We start from the raw sequence: 17,548 nt of genomic DNA, 5'->3' as shown, positions 1-17,548 counted from the left end.
TGAGTGACAGTTGCTGGAAATGGGCCTCTATACACCTATGTAGATAATGCACCAAAAACAGACATTTGCAGCTAGAATAGTCATTTACCACATTTGCAATGTATAGAGTGTATTTCTTTAAAGTTAAGACTAGTTTAAAGTTATCTTCATTGAAAAGTACAGTGCTTTTCCTTCAAAAATAAGGACATTTCAATGTGACCCCAAACTTTTGAACGGTAGTGTATATATATATATATATATATATATACATATATATATATATATATATATATATATATATATATATATATATATATATATATATATATATATATATATATATATATATATATATATATATATATATATATATATATATATACACATATATATATGTGTGTATATATATATATATATATATATATATATATATATATATATATATATATATATATATATATATATATATATATATACACACCCAAAGTGGTTATAGCAGCTAATATAACATGATATAACCCTTCAGGCACAATACATTGATACAACATTGATTACATATACATGTTTTTTAAAACCGACTTCTAAACGACTCTGCAAAATAGTTGTTTGTAAATTGAGGTAACGTTGTTTTCCAACGTTGGATCTACGTTGTTGGTTGGGAGATGATTAAATTTCAAAGGTCGAATCAACGTCTCAACCTGACATTGAATAAACATCGTCAAAAAGCATGTTGTTCCAATGTTGTATTTGTGTTGTAAAATATTGGTTGGTAAATGACCAAAATTCAATCGTCAACTCAACGTCACAAACCAACATTAATTTAACGTTGTCAAGAAGCATGTTGTTCCAACGTTATGTTTAAGTTGTTCAACGCCAGGACCTAATTCAACAAGTTCTCACTGTTGTTTCAATGTCTTGTGCCTGCTGTGAATACGATATGATATACTGTAATATCATATAATATCATGTAATATGATATAATATCATATCATATACTGTAATATGATATAATATGAGATAATATCATGTAATATGATATAATATCATATCATATACAGTAATATGATATACTATCATATCATATACTGTAATATGATATAATATCATATCATATACTGTAATATGATATTTGACAGTAGCTTTTGGTTGGTCTGCATTTTTGCAGTCAGTACACGACACGTAAGAAGAGGGCAGATCAATCCATAAATAGGTGGTGTCGATACTAGTAACAGTAAATGATCGATACTGGAGTGACTATTGTTTCTTTACGCACTTAAAAGTGCCAGCCTGAGGACACGCCCACCCCACATAAGTGCGTAAAGTCTGCATGGAAGGCGAGCTCATTACTAAAGAGGTTGCATGAAAATAATGGCGCATGAAGGTTTTTCTAACATTTGTCATTAAATCCATGAAAGTGATAGCACTTTAAATTTTAAAAAGCTGTATCAGTCCGGGCAGTGCTTGTCACGTAAACATGTATCGCCGTGGTGATGTAGTTAACTTAACGCTCCAACAGCATTCCTAACATAATTAAGTGTAATTAGACACCAGCAGTAGTGTGGGTTCCCTGCACAGTACGAGCTTACCTGCAGCCACAAAGAGAATGCCGGCACTGAGCAGAATGTTGTTCTTCCTGCTGTAGATGCGTCCAACGCCAACACACAGGCCACCCAGCATCAGCAGCACGGTGCTGAGGATGGGGAAGAGGCTGGACGCTCGCACAATACCTGCCCACAGGACATGTAAAGAGAGTTTTGTTCCCCTCGTCAACACATGGTGCATTAATTGAAGGCTGAGTGTAAGTGACTCATACTCCATGCCATTTCAAGTCATTAGGGACAAAACAGTTGCAGTATTAGTCATTGGTTTTAGTCACTATGGTGCTCTTTTATTCAAATTGCATTAAATGCTAATGTTGACTCAAGCACTGCTATCAATGCTAACACATAAACAACACACAGGTGAAATTGAAAAAAAAAAAAAAATACAATATGACCTTAAAGACCTACTGAAATTAGATTTTCTTATTTAAACGGGGATAGCAGGTCCATTCTATGTGTCATACTTGATCATTTCGCGGTATTGCCATATTTTTGCTGAAAGGGTTTAGTAGAGAACATCGACGATAAAGTTCGCAACTTTTGGTCGCTGATAAAAAAGCCTTGCCTGTACCGGAAGTAGCGTGACGTCACAGGTTGTGGAGCGCCTCACATCTGCACATTGTTTACAATCATTCCCACCAGCAGTGAGAGCGATTCGGACCGAGAAAGCGACGATTACCCCATTAATTTGAGCGAGGATGAAAGATTGGTGGATGAGGAAAGTGAGAGTGAAGGACTAGAGGGCAGTGGGAGCGATTCAGATAGGGAAGATGCTGTGAGAGGCGGGTGGGACCTGATATTCAGCTGGGAATGACTAAAACAGTAAATAAACACAAGACATATATATACACTATTAGCCACAACACAACCAGGCTTATATTTAATATGCCACAAATTAATCCTGCATAACAAACACCTCCCCCCTCCTGTCCATATAACCCGCCAATACAAATCAAACACCCGCACAACACACTCAATCCCACAGCCCAAAGTACCGTTCACCTCCGCAAAGTTCATACAGCACATATATTTCCCCAAAGTTACGTACGTGACATGCACATAGCGGCACGCACGTACGGGCAAGCGATCAAATGTTTGGAAGCCGAAAGCTGCGTACTCACGGTACCGCGTATCCAACTCAAAGTCCTCCTGGTATGAGTCTCTGTTGTCCCATCTCCACAAGCATGCGTATCCAACTCAAAGTCCTCCTGGTAAGAGTCTCTGTTGTCCCAGTTCTCCACAGGCCAATGGTAAAGCTTGACTGTCATCGTTCGGGAATGTAAACAATGAAACACCGGCTACGACGTAGCCGCTACGTGTTTGTGTTGCTGCAGCCGGCCGCTAATACACCGCTTCCCACCTACAGCTTTCTTCTTTGCTATCTTCATTGTTCATTAAACAAATTGCAAAAGATTCACCAACACAGATGTCCAGAATACTGTGGAATTTTGCGATGAAAACAGACGACTTAATAGCTGGCCACAATGGTGTCCCAATATGTCCGCACAATCCGTGACGTCACGCGCAAACGTCAACATTCAGCAGAATATTTCGCGGGAAATTTAAAATTGCACTTCATAAGTTAACCCGGCCGTATTGGCATGTGTTGCAATGTTAAGATTTCATCATTGATATATAAACTATCAGACTGCGTGGTCGGTAGTAGTGGCTTTCAGTAGGCCTTTAATGTGTTATCATTTTCTTAACCATGGTTTACAGTTTTTGAAAACCAAAAAAATAAAATAAAATCCTGAAAATTTTCAATTCAATGTTTTCATAAGCTGTAAGCCATTATCATCAAAACTATATCAAAAAAAGGCTTGACATATCTTAAGTATGTTATAAGTTTATGTCACTTATTAGTTTCACCCGGTGAGTAGAATTGCTGGTATAAACAAACTTTTACATGATATTCCGTTTTTTTAAATTTTTTATTTCAACTGTTTACAATTACGTTCATAATTGTAAACAGTTGCTACCCAAGAATGTACAACAAGACATTTGTTACAGCAATCTTTTTTACACAGCAAAACAGACACAATTAGCAGAATTACACAAAAAATACATGCAAATACATACAAAACAATATACAATTCACGCAATTTCAACCGATCCCCACAAATTATGCACAACCTCACAAACATGTCTAATCCCTGCAACTTCTCCACCCATTTTTTTGTGATTTAGGGCTATATAAATAAACATTGATTGATTGATTGATTTTGGCCAATCATTCTTATTTACATCAATAGAATTTGTCCCCGGGGATGTCATTTTGACACCCCAACACACCCATGGCCACGGCCCCACCGCCACAAATTGACACTGTGCTATAATGTTAATTTTACACTACAGAAAATATGACTTAAGCAAAATGTAGCCGCACTACCATTGCTTATTTTCCATATTGATTAACTTGAATCGACAGCAGTGTTCTTAACCTTGTTGACCTCGGGGCCCAACTTTTCCATTGCAGAGAGGCCTGGGGGCCACTCATATATTAACACTGAAATAGTCATTTTACTCTTGAGTTTAATCGTATCCAATAATTATATCTAACCTACTTACAGTTTAAAACTAATCAAATGATATGAAAGCATGTGCTAATCACAAAGAATATTATTAAGGCTTAAAGGCCTACTGAAATGAATTTTTTTCAGGGGATAGCAGATCCATTCTATGTGTCATACTTGATCATTTCGCGATATTTCCATATTTTTGCTGAAAGGATTTAGTAGAGAACAACGACAATAAAGTTCGCAACTTTTGGTATCTGATAAAAAAAAGCCTTGCCCCTACCGGAAGTAGCGTGACGTCACCGGAGGAAGGACTGCTCACATTTTCCTATTGTTTACACCAGCAGCGAGAGAGATTCGGACCAAGAAAGCGACGATTACCCCATTAATTTGAGCGAGGATGAAAGATTCGTGGATGAGGTACGTGAAAGTGAAGGATGAGGTACGTGAAAGTGAAGGACTAGAGTGCAGTGCAGAACGTATCTTTTTTCGCTCTGACCGTAACTTAGGTACAAGCTGGCTCATTGGATTCCACACTCTCTCCTTTTTCTATTGTGGATCACGGATTTGTATTTTAAACCACCTCGGATACTATATCCTCTTGAAAATGAGAGTCGAGAACGCGAAATGGACATTCACAGTGACTTTTATCTCCACGACAATACATCGGCGAAACACTTTAGCTACGGAGCTAACGTGATAGCATCGGGCTCAAATGCAGATATAAACAAAAGAAATAAACCCCTGACTGGAAGGATAGACAGAAAATCAACAATACTATTAAACCATGGACATGTAACTACACGGTTAATGGTTTCCAGCTTGGCGAAGATTAACAATGCTGTTGCTAACGACGCCATTGAAGCTAACTTAGCAACGGGACCTCACAGAGCTATGCTAAAAACATTAGCGTTCCACCTACGCCAGCCAGCCCTCATCTGCTCATCAACACCCGTGCTCACCTGCGTTCCAGCGATCGACGGAAGGACGAAGGACTTCACCCGATCATCCGTGCGGTCGGCGGCTAGCACGTCTGCTATCCAAGTAAGTCCTCCTGGTTGTGTTGCTACAGCCAGCCTCTAATACACCGATCCCACCCACAGCTTTCTTCTTTGCAGTCTTCATTGTTCATTAAACAAATTGCAAAAGATTCACTAACACAGATGTCCAGAATACTGTGGAATTTTGAGATGAAAACAGAGCTTTTTGTATTGGATTCAATGGGCTCCGAATACTTCCGCTTCAACGGTTGACGTCACGCGCAAACGTCATCATATCGAAACGTTTTCAGCCGGAAGTTTGCCGGGAAATTTAAAATTGCACTTTATAAGTTAACCCGGCCGTATTGGCATGTGTTGCAATGTTAAGATTTCATCATTGATATATAAACTATCAGACTGCGTGGTCGGTAGTAGTGGGTTTCGGTAGGCCTTTAGGTCAGGCTGATTACAAAATTAAATACCAATTAAATATACTGTAAAAGAAGGGACTCATTAAAACTACATTTACATAAAAATCAGGCAGTGCTAAAATAAAAACATTCTAACTAAATTAATTATAAATAATAATAACTGGCAATAAAATTAAAGTGTAAATGAAAATACAGGTTCACCACTTTAGTCATAATTTTTGCGCTTAAAAAATGTATCTATGACAGGGGTGTCAAACTCATTTTAGATCGGGGGCCACATTAAGAAAAATCTACTCTCAAGTGGGCCGGACTGGTAAAATCACGGCACGATAACTTAAAGGCCTACTGAAAGCCACTACTACCGACCACGCTGTCTGATAGTTTATATATCAATGATGAAATCTTAACATTGCAACACATGCCAATACGGCCGGGTTAACTTATAAAGTGCAATTTTAAATTTCCCGGGAAATATCCGGCTGAAAACGTCTCGGTATGATGACGTTTGCGCGTGACGTCACGGATTGTGCGGAAGTATTGGGACACCATTGTGTACAATACAAACAGCGTCTGTTTTCATCGCAAAATACCACAGTATTCTGGACATCTGTGTTGGTGAATCTTTTGCAATTTGTTTAATGAACAATGGAGACTGCAAAGAAGAAAGCTGTAGGTGGGATCGGTGTATTAGCGGGTGGCTGCAGCAACACAACCAGGAGGACTTTGAGTTGGATAGCAGACGCGCTATTCGTGGTGAAGTCCTTCGTCGCGCCGCCGATCGCTGGAACGCAGGTGAGCACGGGTGTTGATGAGCAGATGAGGGCTGGCGTAGGTGGAGCGCTAATGTTTTTAGCATAGCTCTGTCGAGGTCCTGTAGCTAAGTTAGCTTCAATGGCGTCGTTAGCAACAGCATTGCTAGGCTTCGCCAGGCATTAACCGTGTGGTTACAGGTCCAGGGTTTAGTTCAGTGTCTCCTGATAGTAGAAGTAATAGTAGTATTGTTGATCTTCGGTCTATCCTTCCAGTCAGGGGCACGTTTCTTCTGTTTCTATCCGCAGTTAAGCACAATGCTATCACGTTAGCTCCGTAGCTAAAGTGCTTCACCGAAGTATTGTCGTGGAGATAAAAGTCACTGTGAATGTCCATTTCGCGTTCTCGACTCTCATTTTCAAGAGGATATAGTATCCGAGGTGGTTTAAAATACAAATCCGTGATCCACAATAGAAAAAGGAGAAAGTGTGGAATCCAATGAGCCCTTGTACCTAAGTTACGGTCAGAGCGAAAAAAGATACATCCTGTCGTCCTGCACTGCACTCTAATCCTTCACTCTCACTTTCCTCATCCACAAATCTTTCATCATCGCTCAAATTAATGGGGTAATCGTCACTTTCTCGGTTCGAATCACTCTCGCTGCTGGTGTAAACAATGTGCAGATGTGAGGAGCTCTTCAACCTGTGACGTCACGCTCCTTCCGGTACAGGCAAGGCTTTTTTTATCAGCGACCAAAAGTTGCGAACTTTATCGTCGATGTTCTCTACTAAATCCTTTCAGCAAAAATATGGCAATATCGCGAAATGATCAAGTACGACACATGGAATGGACCTGCTATCCCCGTTTGAATAAGAAAATCTCATTTCAGTAGGCCTTTAACAATAAAGACAACTTCAGATTGTTTTCTTTGTTTAAAAATAGAACAAGCTCATTCTGAAAATGTACACTTACATGTTGCGGTTAATAGTATTCTACCTTTATTTGTCCTTATTTTTACTTTCTGAAAAAATGATGTGATAATGTTCATCAGTCAACTCAATGGTGTTCATTTTCAATCTATCAAGATAAAAAAATAATATCAAAATCAAATTACAGGATGTTATTTATGTAGTTTGCTCATTTTCCTCAACTGGTGCACTAACATCATGTGTTTGTTTTTTGTTTTTTTTACAAATTAGCATCATCTACAAAGTTACAAATAATTGCTATTGCGACATCTAGTGGACACATTTAGAACAGCAGTTTCTTTCATTCAAAAATTTCGGCTCATTTTTATATTTAGCAAACTCATCCGGCGGGCCGGATAAAACCTGTTCGCGGGCCTGATCCTTACGTTTGACACCCCTGATCTATGACTTTAGCGCCAGACTTTTTCTGTCTGTCATTACTGCCACTAGTGGTGGAAAAGTGTATTACAACTGAGTACTGCTGTGGCCCATGCGAACTACGGCTGAGACACAGATATTTTTTGGCGCCCCCTATGGTCGCAGCCCAACCATGTATGGTTAAAAAACACTGATCACTGATGTATCGCTTGCTTAAAGGCACAAAGTAAACCAGAGGTGAGATCCACAATGACCCGAATGACTATTTCTTGTCTAAGTGCTCATTTTGAAGCGTGTCCCCATTCATCTAATGAGGTGTGGCACCCATGGGTGACACTGTGATTTAGGGAAGGCCAATTCGTCATGAGCGTACACTTCATCCTGTCTACCGAGCCAATTAGTGCGGCGACATCAGGCTTTCAATGGTGCGGGATGACGACGTCATGACTCATTAGGCGCTCCCGCGATAACGCCATCAGCATCGCTTGGCAAACCAGGGAGGAGATTAAAAAGCTGAAGTGTGGGAAGATGACGACGTCAAACACACTTACGTAAGATGTACTCGGAACTGTCCGTGTCATAGTCATTATCCTCTGGGAAGTGATTGATCCGAAAACAGCTTCCTTTGTTAATACCTGCAGGACGCAAAGACATCAGTTAATGGTCTTAGTGATATGAACAGCAATTACGCAAACGAGGCAAACAAAATGGAATATAAAAAAAAAAATTCCACTTTGCTTATTACTCTAACACAGGCATATTCAACTAAATTGCTTTGGGGGCCACATTTCCAGAGAGCTAAGGACCGGGATCAGATTATGATCTTTCTTTCTACGTTTAAAACACTTCCTTGGGATCTACATCTGTGTTTTCCAACCTTTTTTGAGCCAAGGCACATTTTTTGCGTTGAAAAAATCCGAAGGCACACCACCAGCAGAAATCATTAAAAAACGAAACGCAGTTGACAGTAAAAAGTCGTCGTCGCAATTGTTGGATATGACTTTTAACCATAACCAAGCATGCATCACTATAGCTCTTGTCTCAAAGTAGGTGTACTTTCACCACCTGTCACATCAACCCCTGACTTATTTAGAGTTTTTTGCTGTTTTCCTGTGTGTAGTGTTTTAGTTCTTGTCTTGCGCTCCTATTTTGGTGTTTTTTTCTCTTTTTTGGTATTTTCCCGTAGCAGTTTCATGTCTTCCTTTGAGCGATATTTCCCGCATCTACTTTGTTTTAGCAATCAAGAATATTTCGATTGTTTTTATCCTTCTTTGTGGGGACATTGTTGATTGTCATGTCATGTTCGGATGTACATTGTGGACGCCGTCTTTGCTCCACAGTAAGTCTTTGCTGTCGTCCAGCATTCTGTTTTTATTTACTTTGTAGCCAGATCAGTTTTAGTTTTGTTTTGCATAGCTTAAATGCCTTTTCTTAGGGGCACTCACTTATTTAATCCTACCCCTTTTCATACCATAGCAATGTTATCCAATTTCCTTGTTCTCTGTAACTTAACAGTGAACAAATAAATAATAAACAAATAATACACCATACTAAGTAAACAAATATTAAATACATAAATAATATTGTCTCAAAGGGCTGCACAAGCCCTTTGAGACACTTGTTATTTAGGGCTATATAAATAAACATTGATTGATTGAATAAAAACAATTAAAAAAAAACAAAAAAGGGTTCAAGATGTTCATCATAATTGTTCTTCTGTGTACTTTGTGAACACTTGTAGTTTGAACAGTCTCTTAAACTGAATCTGTCATAACGGGGGGGGTCGCAACTTACTGCGAGGTTTGTTCTCCCAGGAAGCAAACGGACTATTCCGGACAGGACTTGAAGGTAGGAACATATTTATTAATTAATTAATCCTACACAGGACAAAAGACAGGAACTAAAACAAAAGGAAAGCGTGCCGATTGCACGAGAGGCTTAGGAACATGAAACTTAACGGAGGAAACATACGCTAACACTTAGCCTGAACTATGGACATAGAACAAACAAAACTTACTGTGGCATGAAACTAGCAAAAAACTTGGAATAGGACATGGAACGAACAGCATGAACTAAGCATGAAACTGTGGCATGAAACAAGCATGAAACTGTGGCATGAAACGAGCAATGACGCCAGGACGACTAACTGGCAAAGACAGGCTTAAATAATAGTCTCTTGATTAGAGCAGGTGCGTGTCCCGAACACATGAGGCAGGTGAAACTAATAAGTCGCCATGGTAACTAAACAAACAAGGGAGCGCAAACAGGAACTAAAAGAGTCCAAAACTAACAAAAAAAAAACAAAAACATAATCCAGACCACAGATCATGACAGAATCATATTGGTGCTTTGTTTGATTTCTTTGCTTAATTCGTTGCATCATTTAATTCCACATACTGATATGTTAAAGGTTTCAAGTGTTGTACAAGCATAAAAATGTTTTAAATTATATTTTCCTCTGAGATTATATTTCTCCTCTTTTGTTGAGAAGAATTGTTGTACATTCTTGGGTAGCAGGTTATAGTTTGCTTTGTACATCATTTGAGCTGTTTTGCACCAAATCGTTGAATTTCAATATTTGTGATTCAATAAAAAAAAGGGTTTGTATGTTCTCTATATCCAACATTATGTATTATTCTAATTGATCTTTTTTGGAACACAGTTAGTGAATGAAGCGCACATTTGTAGTTGTTTCCCCATATTTCTGCACAATAACTCAGATTTAGTAACACTAGTGAGCATTAGAGAATATGAAGTGATTTTTGGTCTAATACATGTTTTGCTTTATTCATTATTGACGTGTTTCTTGCTACTTTATGTTGTATATTTTTTACATGAGCTTTCCAATTCATTTTATCATAAATGTGTCCCCAACAAATATAATCACCTCAAATACGGCAAAATACACAGCTTTTTAAAGTATCTTAAGTCAATCAATCAATCTCAAGTTTATTTCCAAACCACAATAACATCACTAATCTGAACCCAAGGAAAAACTCAAAACCCAAAATGGGAAAACACAGAAACCTTGGGAAGAGGCCGTGGATGTGGGCTGCAACGGATGCCAAGTATGTACAGTTAGTTGCAAATTATTCATGACACTACTTATCATTATTAAGTATCGTTATCGAGTAACATTATCACTGGAGGACGAGCCTTAACATGTTACACACAGAGAGAAAAAAACAGTAGCAGGCATGCTAATAGCTAATCTAAGCTAGCTGTAAACAACAGCAAGAAATAAGTGCTTGGTAATGTTCAACAAATGTAAACAGAACCACTTTGAAAGTAATTATTCACAGAAAATTAACGAGTATATTAATAAAAGTTACAGATAGGATAATATAACAACTGTTGGTATGTCAGCATTGTCACAGTCAGTACACAACACATCAGAGGAGCATCGGATCCATCCATAAATTGATGTCGATACCAAGGGTCGTATCGGTATATGATCGATATTACAGTGATTAGGTCTTTTAGGTAGTTTTTTTTCTCAAAATATATTTTTTGTTAATGTTAAGAAAATTAGGGGAATAATTCCTTGGACACAGGAGGACTCTGAGAGCAAAAATCAAGTGGTTTAAATGAGTAGTAGATTAGTAGTTTTTGCTTTTGTTTACTTGATATGTACTATTGATTTTGTTTTGATCAAATAAGTGTATGTAATAAAATAAAATAAGGAAGTAGTTTAATATTGTGTTGATATTGTTAAACTGTTGATAGCACTCATCATAAAATAAATTATAAATTAATATATGTGATTGGTATCATGTCACTCATGGATGATCTGTATCGGAATTGGCAGCTTAACACCTTGATCGGAACATCCCTACTGTACGGGACAGTGGAGCACTTTAACATGCATGTGCATGTATGAGCCAGTCTGCCCCGCAACAAGAGGATATAGAAAAATAAGGAACTTGTTGACTCCAACTTTGACTACGACTGAACAAAAATTGCGGACTCACGCAAAGCTCTTTGGGTAAACCTTTACCATATGAAGTATGGAGATATCTGCTGACGTAACTTAGGCAAAATACGTCACTCAAGTCTCAAATTCCAAACAGCTTGTTTGGGGCAAGTTTGGAAGAAGGCGGTATTGTTTTATAAATATCTCTGCCATGCCTCCAAGGTTTGATTTCAAATTTTCGGGTCTTATGCAGATCCCAAATACACAAAAACAGGTACCAACAGGTAAGAAAAGTTTGATTTGCATAATATATACATATACTTACATATATACAGTATATATATATGTATATATATATATATATATATATATATATATATATATATATATATATATATATATATATATATATATATATATATATATATATATATATATATATATATATATATATATATATATATATATATACTACCGTTCAAAAGTTTGGGGTCACATTGAAATGTCCTTATTTTTGAAGGAAAAGCACTGTACTTTTCAATGAAGATAACTTTAAACTAGTCTTAACTTTAAAGAAATACACTCTATACATTGCTAATGTGGTAAATGACTATTCTAGCTGCAAATGTCTGGTTTTTGGTGCAATATCTACATAGGTGTATAGAGGCCCATTTCCAGCAACTATCACTCCAGTGTTCTAATGGTACAATGTGTTTGCTCATTGGCTCAGAAGGCTAATTGATTATTAGAAAACCCTTGTGCAATCATGTTCACACATCTGAAAACAGTTTAGCTCGTTACAGAAGCTACAAAACTGACCTTCCTTTGAGCAGATTGAGTTTCTGGAGCATCACATTTGTGGGGTCAATTAAACGCTCAAAATGGCCAGAAAAAGAGAACTTTCATCTGAAACTCGACAGTCTATTCTTGTTCTTAGAAATGAAGGCTATTCCACAAAATTGTTTGGGTGACCCCAAACTTTTGAACGGTAGTGTGTATATATATATATACAGTATACAATATATAGTACAGGCCAAAAGTTTGGACACACTTTCTTATTTAATGCGTTTTCTTTATTTTCATGACTATTTACATTGTAGATTGTCACTGAAGGCATCAAAACTATGAATGAACACATGTGGAGTTATGTACTAAACAAAAAAAGGTGAAATAACTGAAAACTATTCCACAAAATTGTTTGGGTGACCCCAAACTTTGGAACGGTAGTGTATATATATACACACACACATACAGTATATATATATATATATACATATATATATACACAACATTTTAAAGTCAGCTCTGCTGTAGAATGTTCTGGAGCCCCACAGGCACTTTTTATTCAGAGTCTTCACAGACGAAATATTATTTACTCTTTCAACAGAATAAAACATCGGAGCGTTATGAATATTGAACGTCAGAACTTTTTTTTTTTCTGTCCCTCTCATTTTTATCACCACAATGGTTACTTTTGTAAGGCATCACCTGCATGACCACTTAGCATGATGGGTAAAACTATTATGGACTGACTCTCACCTCTCGCCTTCTCGCCTTTTTTCTATTGACTTTTTTATGAACTTTTTTTTACTGCAAAAAAATGTAATACTATAGATTAGATTCACATCTTGATTAATTAGTCGTTTTGTGTTTGCCAATGTGTACCAATTGTGTCTACTTGATAATGAAATACTCTTCACAACAACAACAACACATATTATTCTGCACATGTTGATGATTATGTAGTCTAATTTTACTTTGATGTTGTGTGTACATTCTGGCAACAATGATGAAACACACTTGAAGACGGTTTGCATTGCTGGGTTGACATTTGCTCTTATAATCTTAAATATGACGCACTGATCCGATGGAACTATTTACCGGTTACACTTCAATCTCTGTAATCTTCTGCAATACCCGCGCGCATCCATTAATATATATTTTATTAAGAAAAAGCTCATCTTTCAAGCGCAGCGTTTTGCTTGCAAACATCTGAAGCCGCCTTAAACAGACGTGTGAGCAGCACGTTGCTGGAGATAAAAGCATATATGGCCATGTTTTGACATTAAGTCTCTGATGCTCGGAATGTTTTGACTCTTTCATTTCATGTGAACTCTGGAATGTGGAGATGAAATTTTGCAAAAGGATTCCAGTTGGAGTTTTTGCTGTGCTTAACTACTTTATGTTTAATTTGGAACAGTCACCTATTAGTATGTTTAGTGACAGTCAAGGTAAGTCTTATTCATTCTTAAACCAGGGGTGTCCAAATTGTGGTGCCGCAGCTAATTATTTAAATACTATTACAAAAAATATATAAAAAGTGTAACAAACTAGAATTTGCAATTCCGGTAGGAATTGGATCAATTGGATTTTGAAACGTTTCGAATCGGTTGAGAAATGTGGGATATGGAGAGGTTTGAATATTGCCTATTCATTTTCAATGGGGGGAAATCCCTGGTAATTCCGGGTAATCAGGGAATTTTCGGAAACCGGGAAACATGCTGGCTTGAAAGTCCAGGGTGAGTGAAGTGGGTGGACGGTAAAACGTTTCGAATCGGTTGACAAATGTGGGACATGCAGTACGTTGTAAATTTCCCATTCATTGTCAATGTGGAGAAAAATCCTGCAAATACAGAGAAAACCGGTAATTTTGAAAAAGGGAAAACATGTTTAGCGGAGAGTAGTGTGAGTGGATGGTCGAAAGGTCGGTTGAAAGGTAGAACTATGAGTACGTCCATTCATTTGAATCGGAGTTTCTTAGAAATTTGGGAATACCGGGAATTTTTTGTAAATACCGTATTTTTCGGACTATAAGTCGCTCCGGAGTATAAGTCGCACCGGCCGAAAATGCATAGTAAAGAAGGAAAAAAACATATATAAGTCGCACTGGAGTATAAGTCGCATTTTTGGGGGAGATTTATTTGATAAAACCCAACACCAAGAATAGACATTTGAAAGGCAATTTAAAATAAAGAAAGAATAGTGAACAACAGGCTGAATAAGTGTACGTTATATGACGCATAAATAACCAACTGAGAACGTGCCTGGTATGTTAACGTAACATATTATGGTAAGAGTCATTCAAATAACTATAACTTATAGAACATGCTATACGTTTACCAAACAATCTGTCACTCCTAATCGCTAAATTCGATGAAATCTTATACGTCTAGTCTCTTACGTGAATGAGCTAAATAATATTATTTGATATTTTACGGTAATGTGTTAGTAATTTCACACATAAGTCGCTCCTGAGTATAAGTCGCACCCCCAGCCAAACTATGAAAAAAACGGCGACTTATAGTCCGAAAAATACGGTATAGTTAATACTACAATTGTCCTAGATCAGGGGCCCCATGGAAGAAAATCTGTGCACAGGCTATTACAATCATGGCATTAAAATGGAAAAATAAAGACAACTTCAGATTGTTTTACTTGTCTTACTTTGGCCAAAAACAGAACAACCACATTCTGAATATATTGCAATAAAAATATAGAAAAAAATACCGGCAGCGGTAAAGTTTAGATCCATGAAGGAAAGAAGAAAGTGAATGAATGCTTATAACTGAATAAATGTACATATGCATAAACAATGTTCTTTTGTATAATTTTTTTAAATGAATTAACATTTATGACAACTTTTTCCAAAACACAATATAGAATGTGAGACATAACAGGATAATGCATACATTTAGTATCATTTGTTCTCAAAACGGTTACAAAAAAGTGGGACCCCATTTTTATACCCACCTACTCAGTGGCCTAGTGGCTAGAGTGTCCGCCCTAAGATCGGTAGGTTGTGAGTTCAAACCCCGGCCGAGTCATACCAAAGACTATAAAAATGGGAGCCATTACCTCCCTGCTTGGCACTCAGCATCAAGGGTTGGAATTCGGGGTTAAATCACCAAAAATGATTCCCGGGCACGGCCACCGCTGCTGCTCACTGCTCCCCTCATCTCCCAGGGGGTGAACAAGGGTGATGGGTTAAATGCAGAGGGCAAATTTCACCACACCTAGTGTGTGTGTGACAATCACTGGTACTTTAACTTTAACTTTACTTATGACTTGATGGGGTCTCTGTCATGTCTGTGTGATCATGTTTTGTTTTGGTTATGTTCAGGTTTGGTTTTTGGACTCTTTGTGCACTCTTGTTTGTCTTGTCACCATGACTACTCATTAGTTTAACCTGTCTCACGTTTTGCACTCGCGCACCTGTCACAAATCATGTCTGTATTATTTAAGCCCATTGTTGCCAGGAAGTCAGCCTGGCGACATTAACTCTGTTACCTCTATGATCATGTGTTCCATGCCATAGATTCCTGCTCTGCCAAGTAAGTTTTTGTTATTAATGCCACAGTTAGGGACTTTAGTTTCATGTTCATAGTTTTTGCCTTTGTGCTAGATTTGTTTTCATTAGCCAAGTTTGTACTTCCGCCCTTGTGCGCGCCTTTTGTTTATTCCTTTTGATAGTGTTTAAATAAATATTTACTCACCTCCAAGCCATGTCCGATCCAGCTTTACTTGCATCTCGGGAAAACAAACAACCCAAAGTCCACGTATTGTCAGTTTCTGGAACCCCATTTTGAAAATTCCTAGCGCCAACACTGATGGAGTAATGGTGCGTGTGGCCTGCGGGCCGGTTCTAATACTAATCAAATATCATCCTGGGGGCCATAGATAATTTATTTATTCATTCATTCATTCAGACCTTGACTTGATATGAATGGGTTGGTGTTGGAATTTTTCGAAACGGTTGAAAAATCTTGACGTATTAACAGTTTGAATTTGAATTGGTATTTTGGAATTACTGGAGTTTCGGGAAAACCTGAAATTTGTACGAAAAAAAAGATCACTTTTGTTGTCCCAAGTAGGAGGAATGTTTTGAAGAAGGAATGGTCAAAAACGGTTGAAAAATGTGGATTGTGAAAACTTTCCAGGAAGAGGTGAAAATAGGGCTTTGGAAAACTGGAAATTCTGGGAATTCCTGGAATTGTTTTGAACTTACAAAATGGTAGTTTGATTGTCCAAGGTGAGTGGAGAGTGTGGATGATAGAACAGTTAGAATTGGTGGAGAAATTTGGGAATTGTGCAAGTTCAAAAAATGCCCCATCTATGTTCAATGGGCAAATGACCCGGAATTCTGGGTAATCTGGGATATTTATTTTACATTTTTGGGGGGAGCTCTAGATTCCCGGTCGAGCCGAACGTTTTGACACTCAAACGGTTCCGATCGGATGAAAACTGTGGGCTATGGAGGGCGCCAAAGTTTTTGGGCGGAATAATAATAAATAGATAGTTTTTTAGTGTAGAATATTTTGTGTGCAAACAGGTGTAATGTAATGAGAAAATATTGCAATACTGACACTAATAACTTAAAGTTGCCATGTAGGCAGTTTTTTACTTAAAAACTGTCATTGCTAAAAAAACTACTTTTAAGACCAGATCTGCTGTTGATCTAGAGATTTAAGCGTTAAAAGTAAAAATAATATATATTGATATGTGACTTTTTTTTTTTAACACTAATGAGTGGAATCACTGAGACATTTAGTCTGTTTTTTTCTTATGTCATTGTTCAAAAAATAATAATAAATCAAAAGCAATATTAATGAAATATAGTTCAGTTCAGTTTCATTTTTTTTGGAACATGCATACGATACAATGTAATGCATCACATATTTCCAGTTGTTTCATTACAGCACGTCCGAAAAGGAGTAGGAAGAAGCTGAGCTTATTTAATCCTACCCCTTTTCATACCATAGCAATTTTATCCCATTTCCTTGTTCTCTGTAACAGAACAGTGAATACATAATAAATAAATAATATACCATAGTGAGTAAACAAATATTAAATACATAAATAATCTTTGTGAATCTAGTGAAAAATGTTTTGAGGAAAATATTGCATATTTGGTGTTTTTGCCATAAAAAGTTATATTTTTATTTTGTTTTATTTTAAAGGCATACAACATTTTAAAAAAAATAAAACTAAAACTATGGCAATGGATAGATCTGAAGTTGATCCATAGATATTTA

General features: G+C 37.3%; 1 protein-coding gene across 1 annotated transcript in view; it reads right to left on the bottom strand.

Annotated features, from left to right (window-relative positions):
• LOC133639234 (voltage-dependent calcium channel gamma-4 subunit-like) overlaps positions 1-17,548 on the bottom strand; it is a 59,580-nt gene that overhangs the window by 5,068 nt on the left and 36,964 nt on the right. Inside the window, exons 2-3 of the mRNA XM_062032407.1 lie at positions 8,155-8,238; positions 1,566-1,706 (exon numbers count right to left, since the gene is read on the bottom strand). Of these exons, the coding sequence (XP_061888391.1) occupies positions 1,566-1,706; positions 8,155-8,238 (225 nt within the window). The remainder of the gene's footprint in view (positions 1-1,565; positions 1,707-8,154; positions 8,239-17,548) is intronic.

Source organism: Entelurus aequoreus, linkage group LG22 (genome assembly GCF_033978785.1).
Source record: "Entelurus aequoreus isolate RoL-2023_Sb linkage group LG22, RoL_Eaeq_v1.1, whole genome shotgun sequence".
Classification (NCBI taxonomy): Eukaryota; Metazoa; Chordata; class Actinopteri; order Syngnathiformes; family Syngnathidae; genus Entelurus; species Entelurus aequoreus.
The sequence above is the reverse complement of the archived record's forward strand: the minus strand, read 5'-3'. Positions and strand labels throughout refer to the sequence as shown.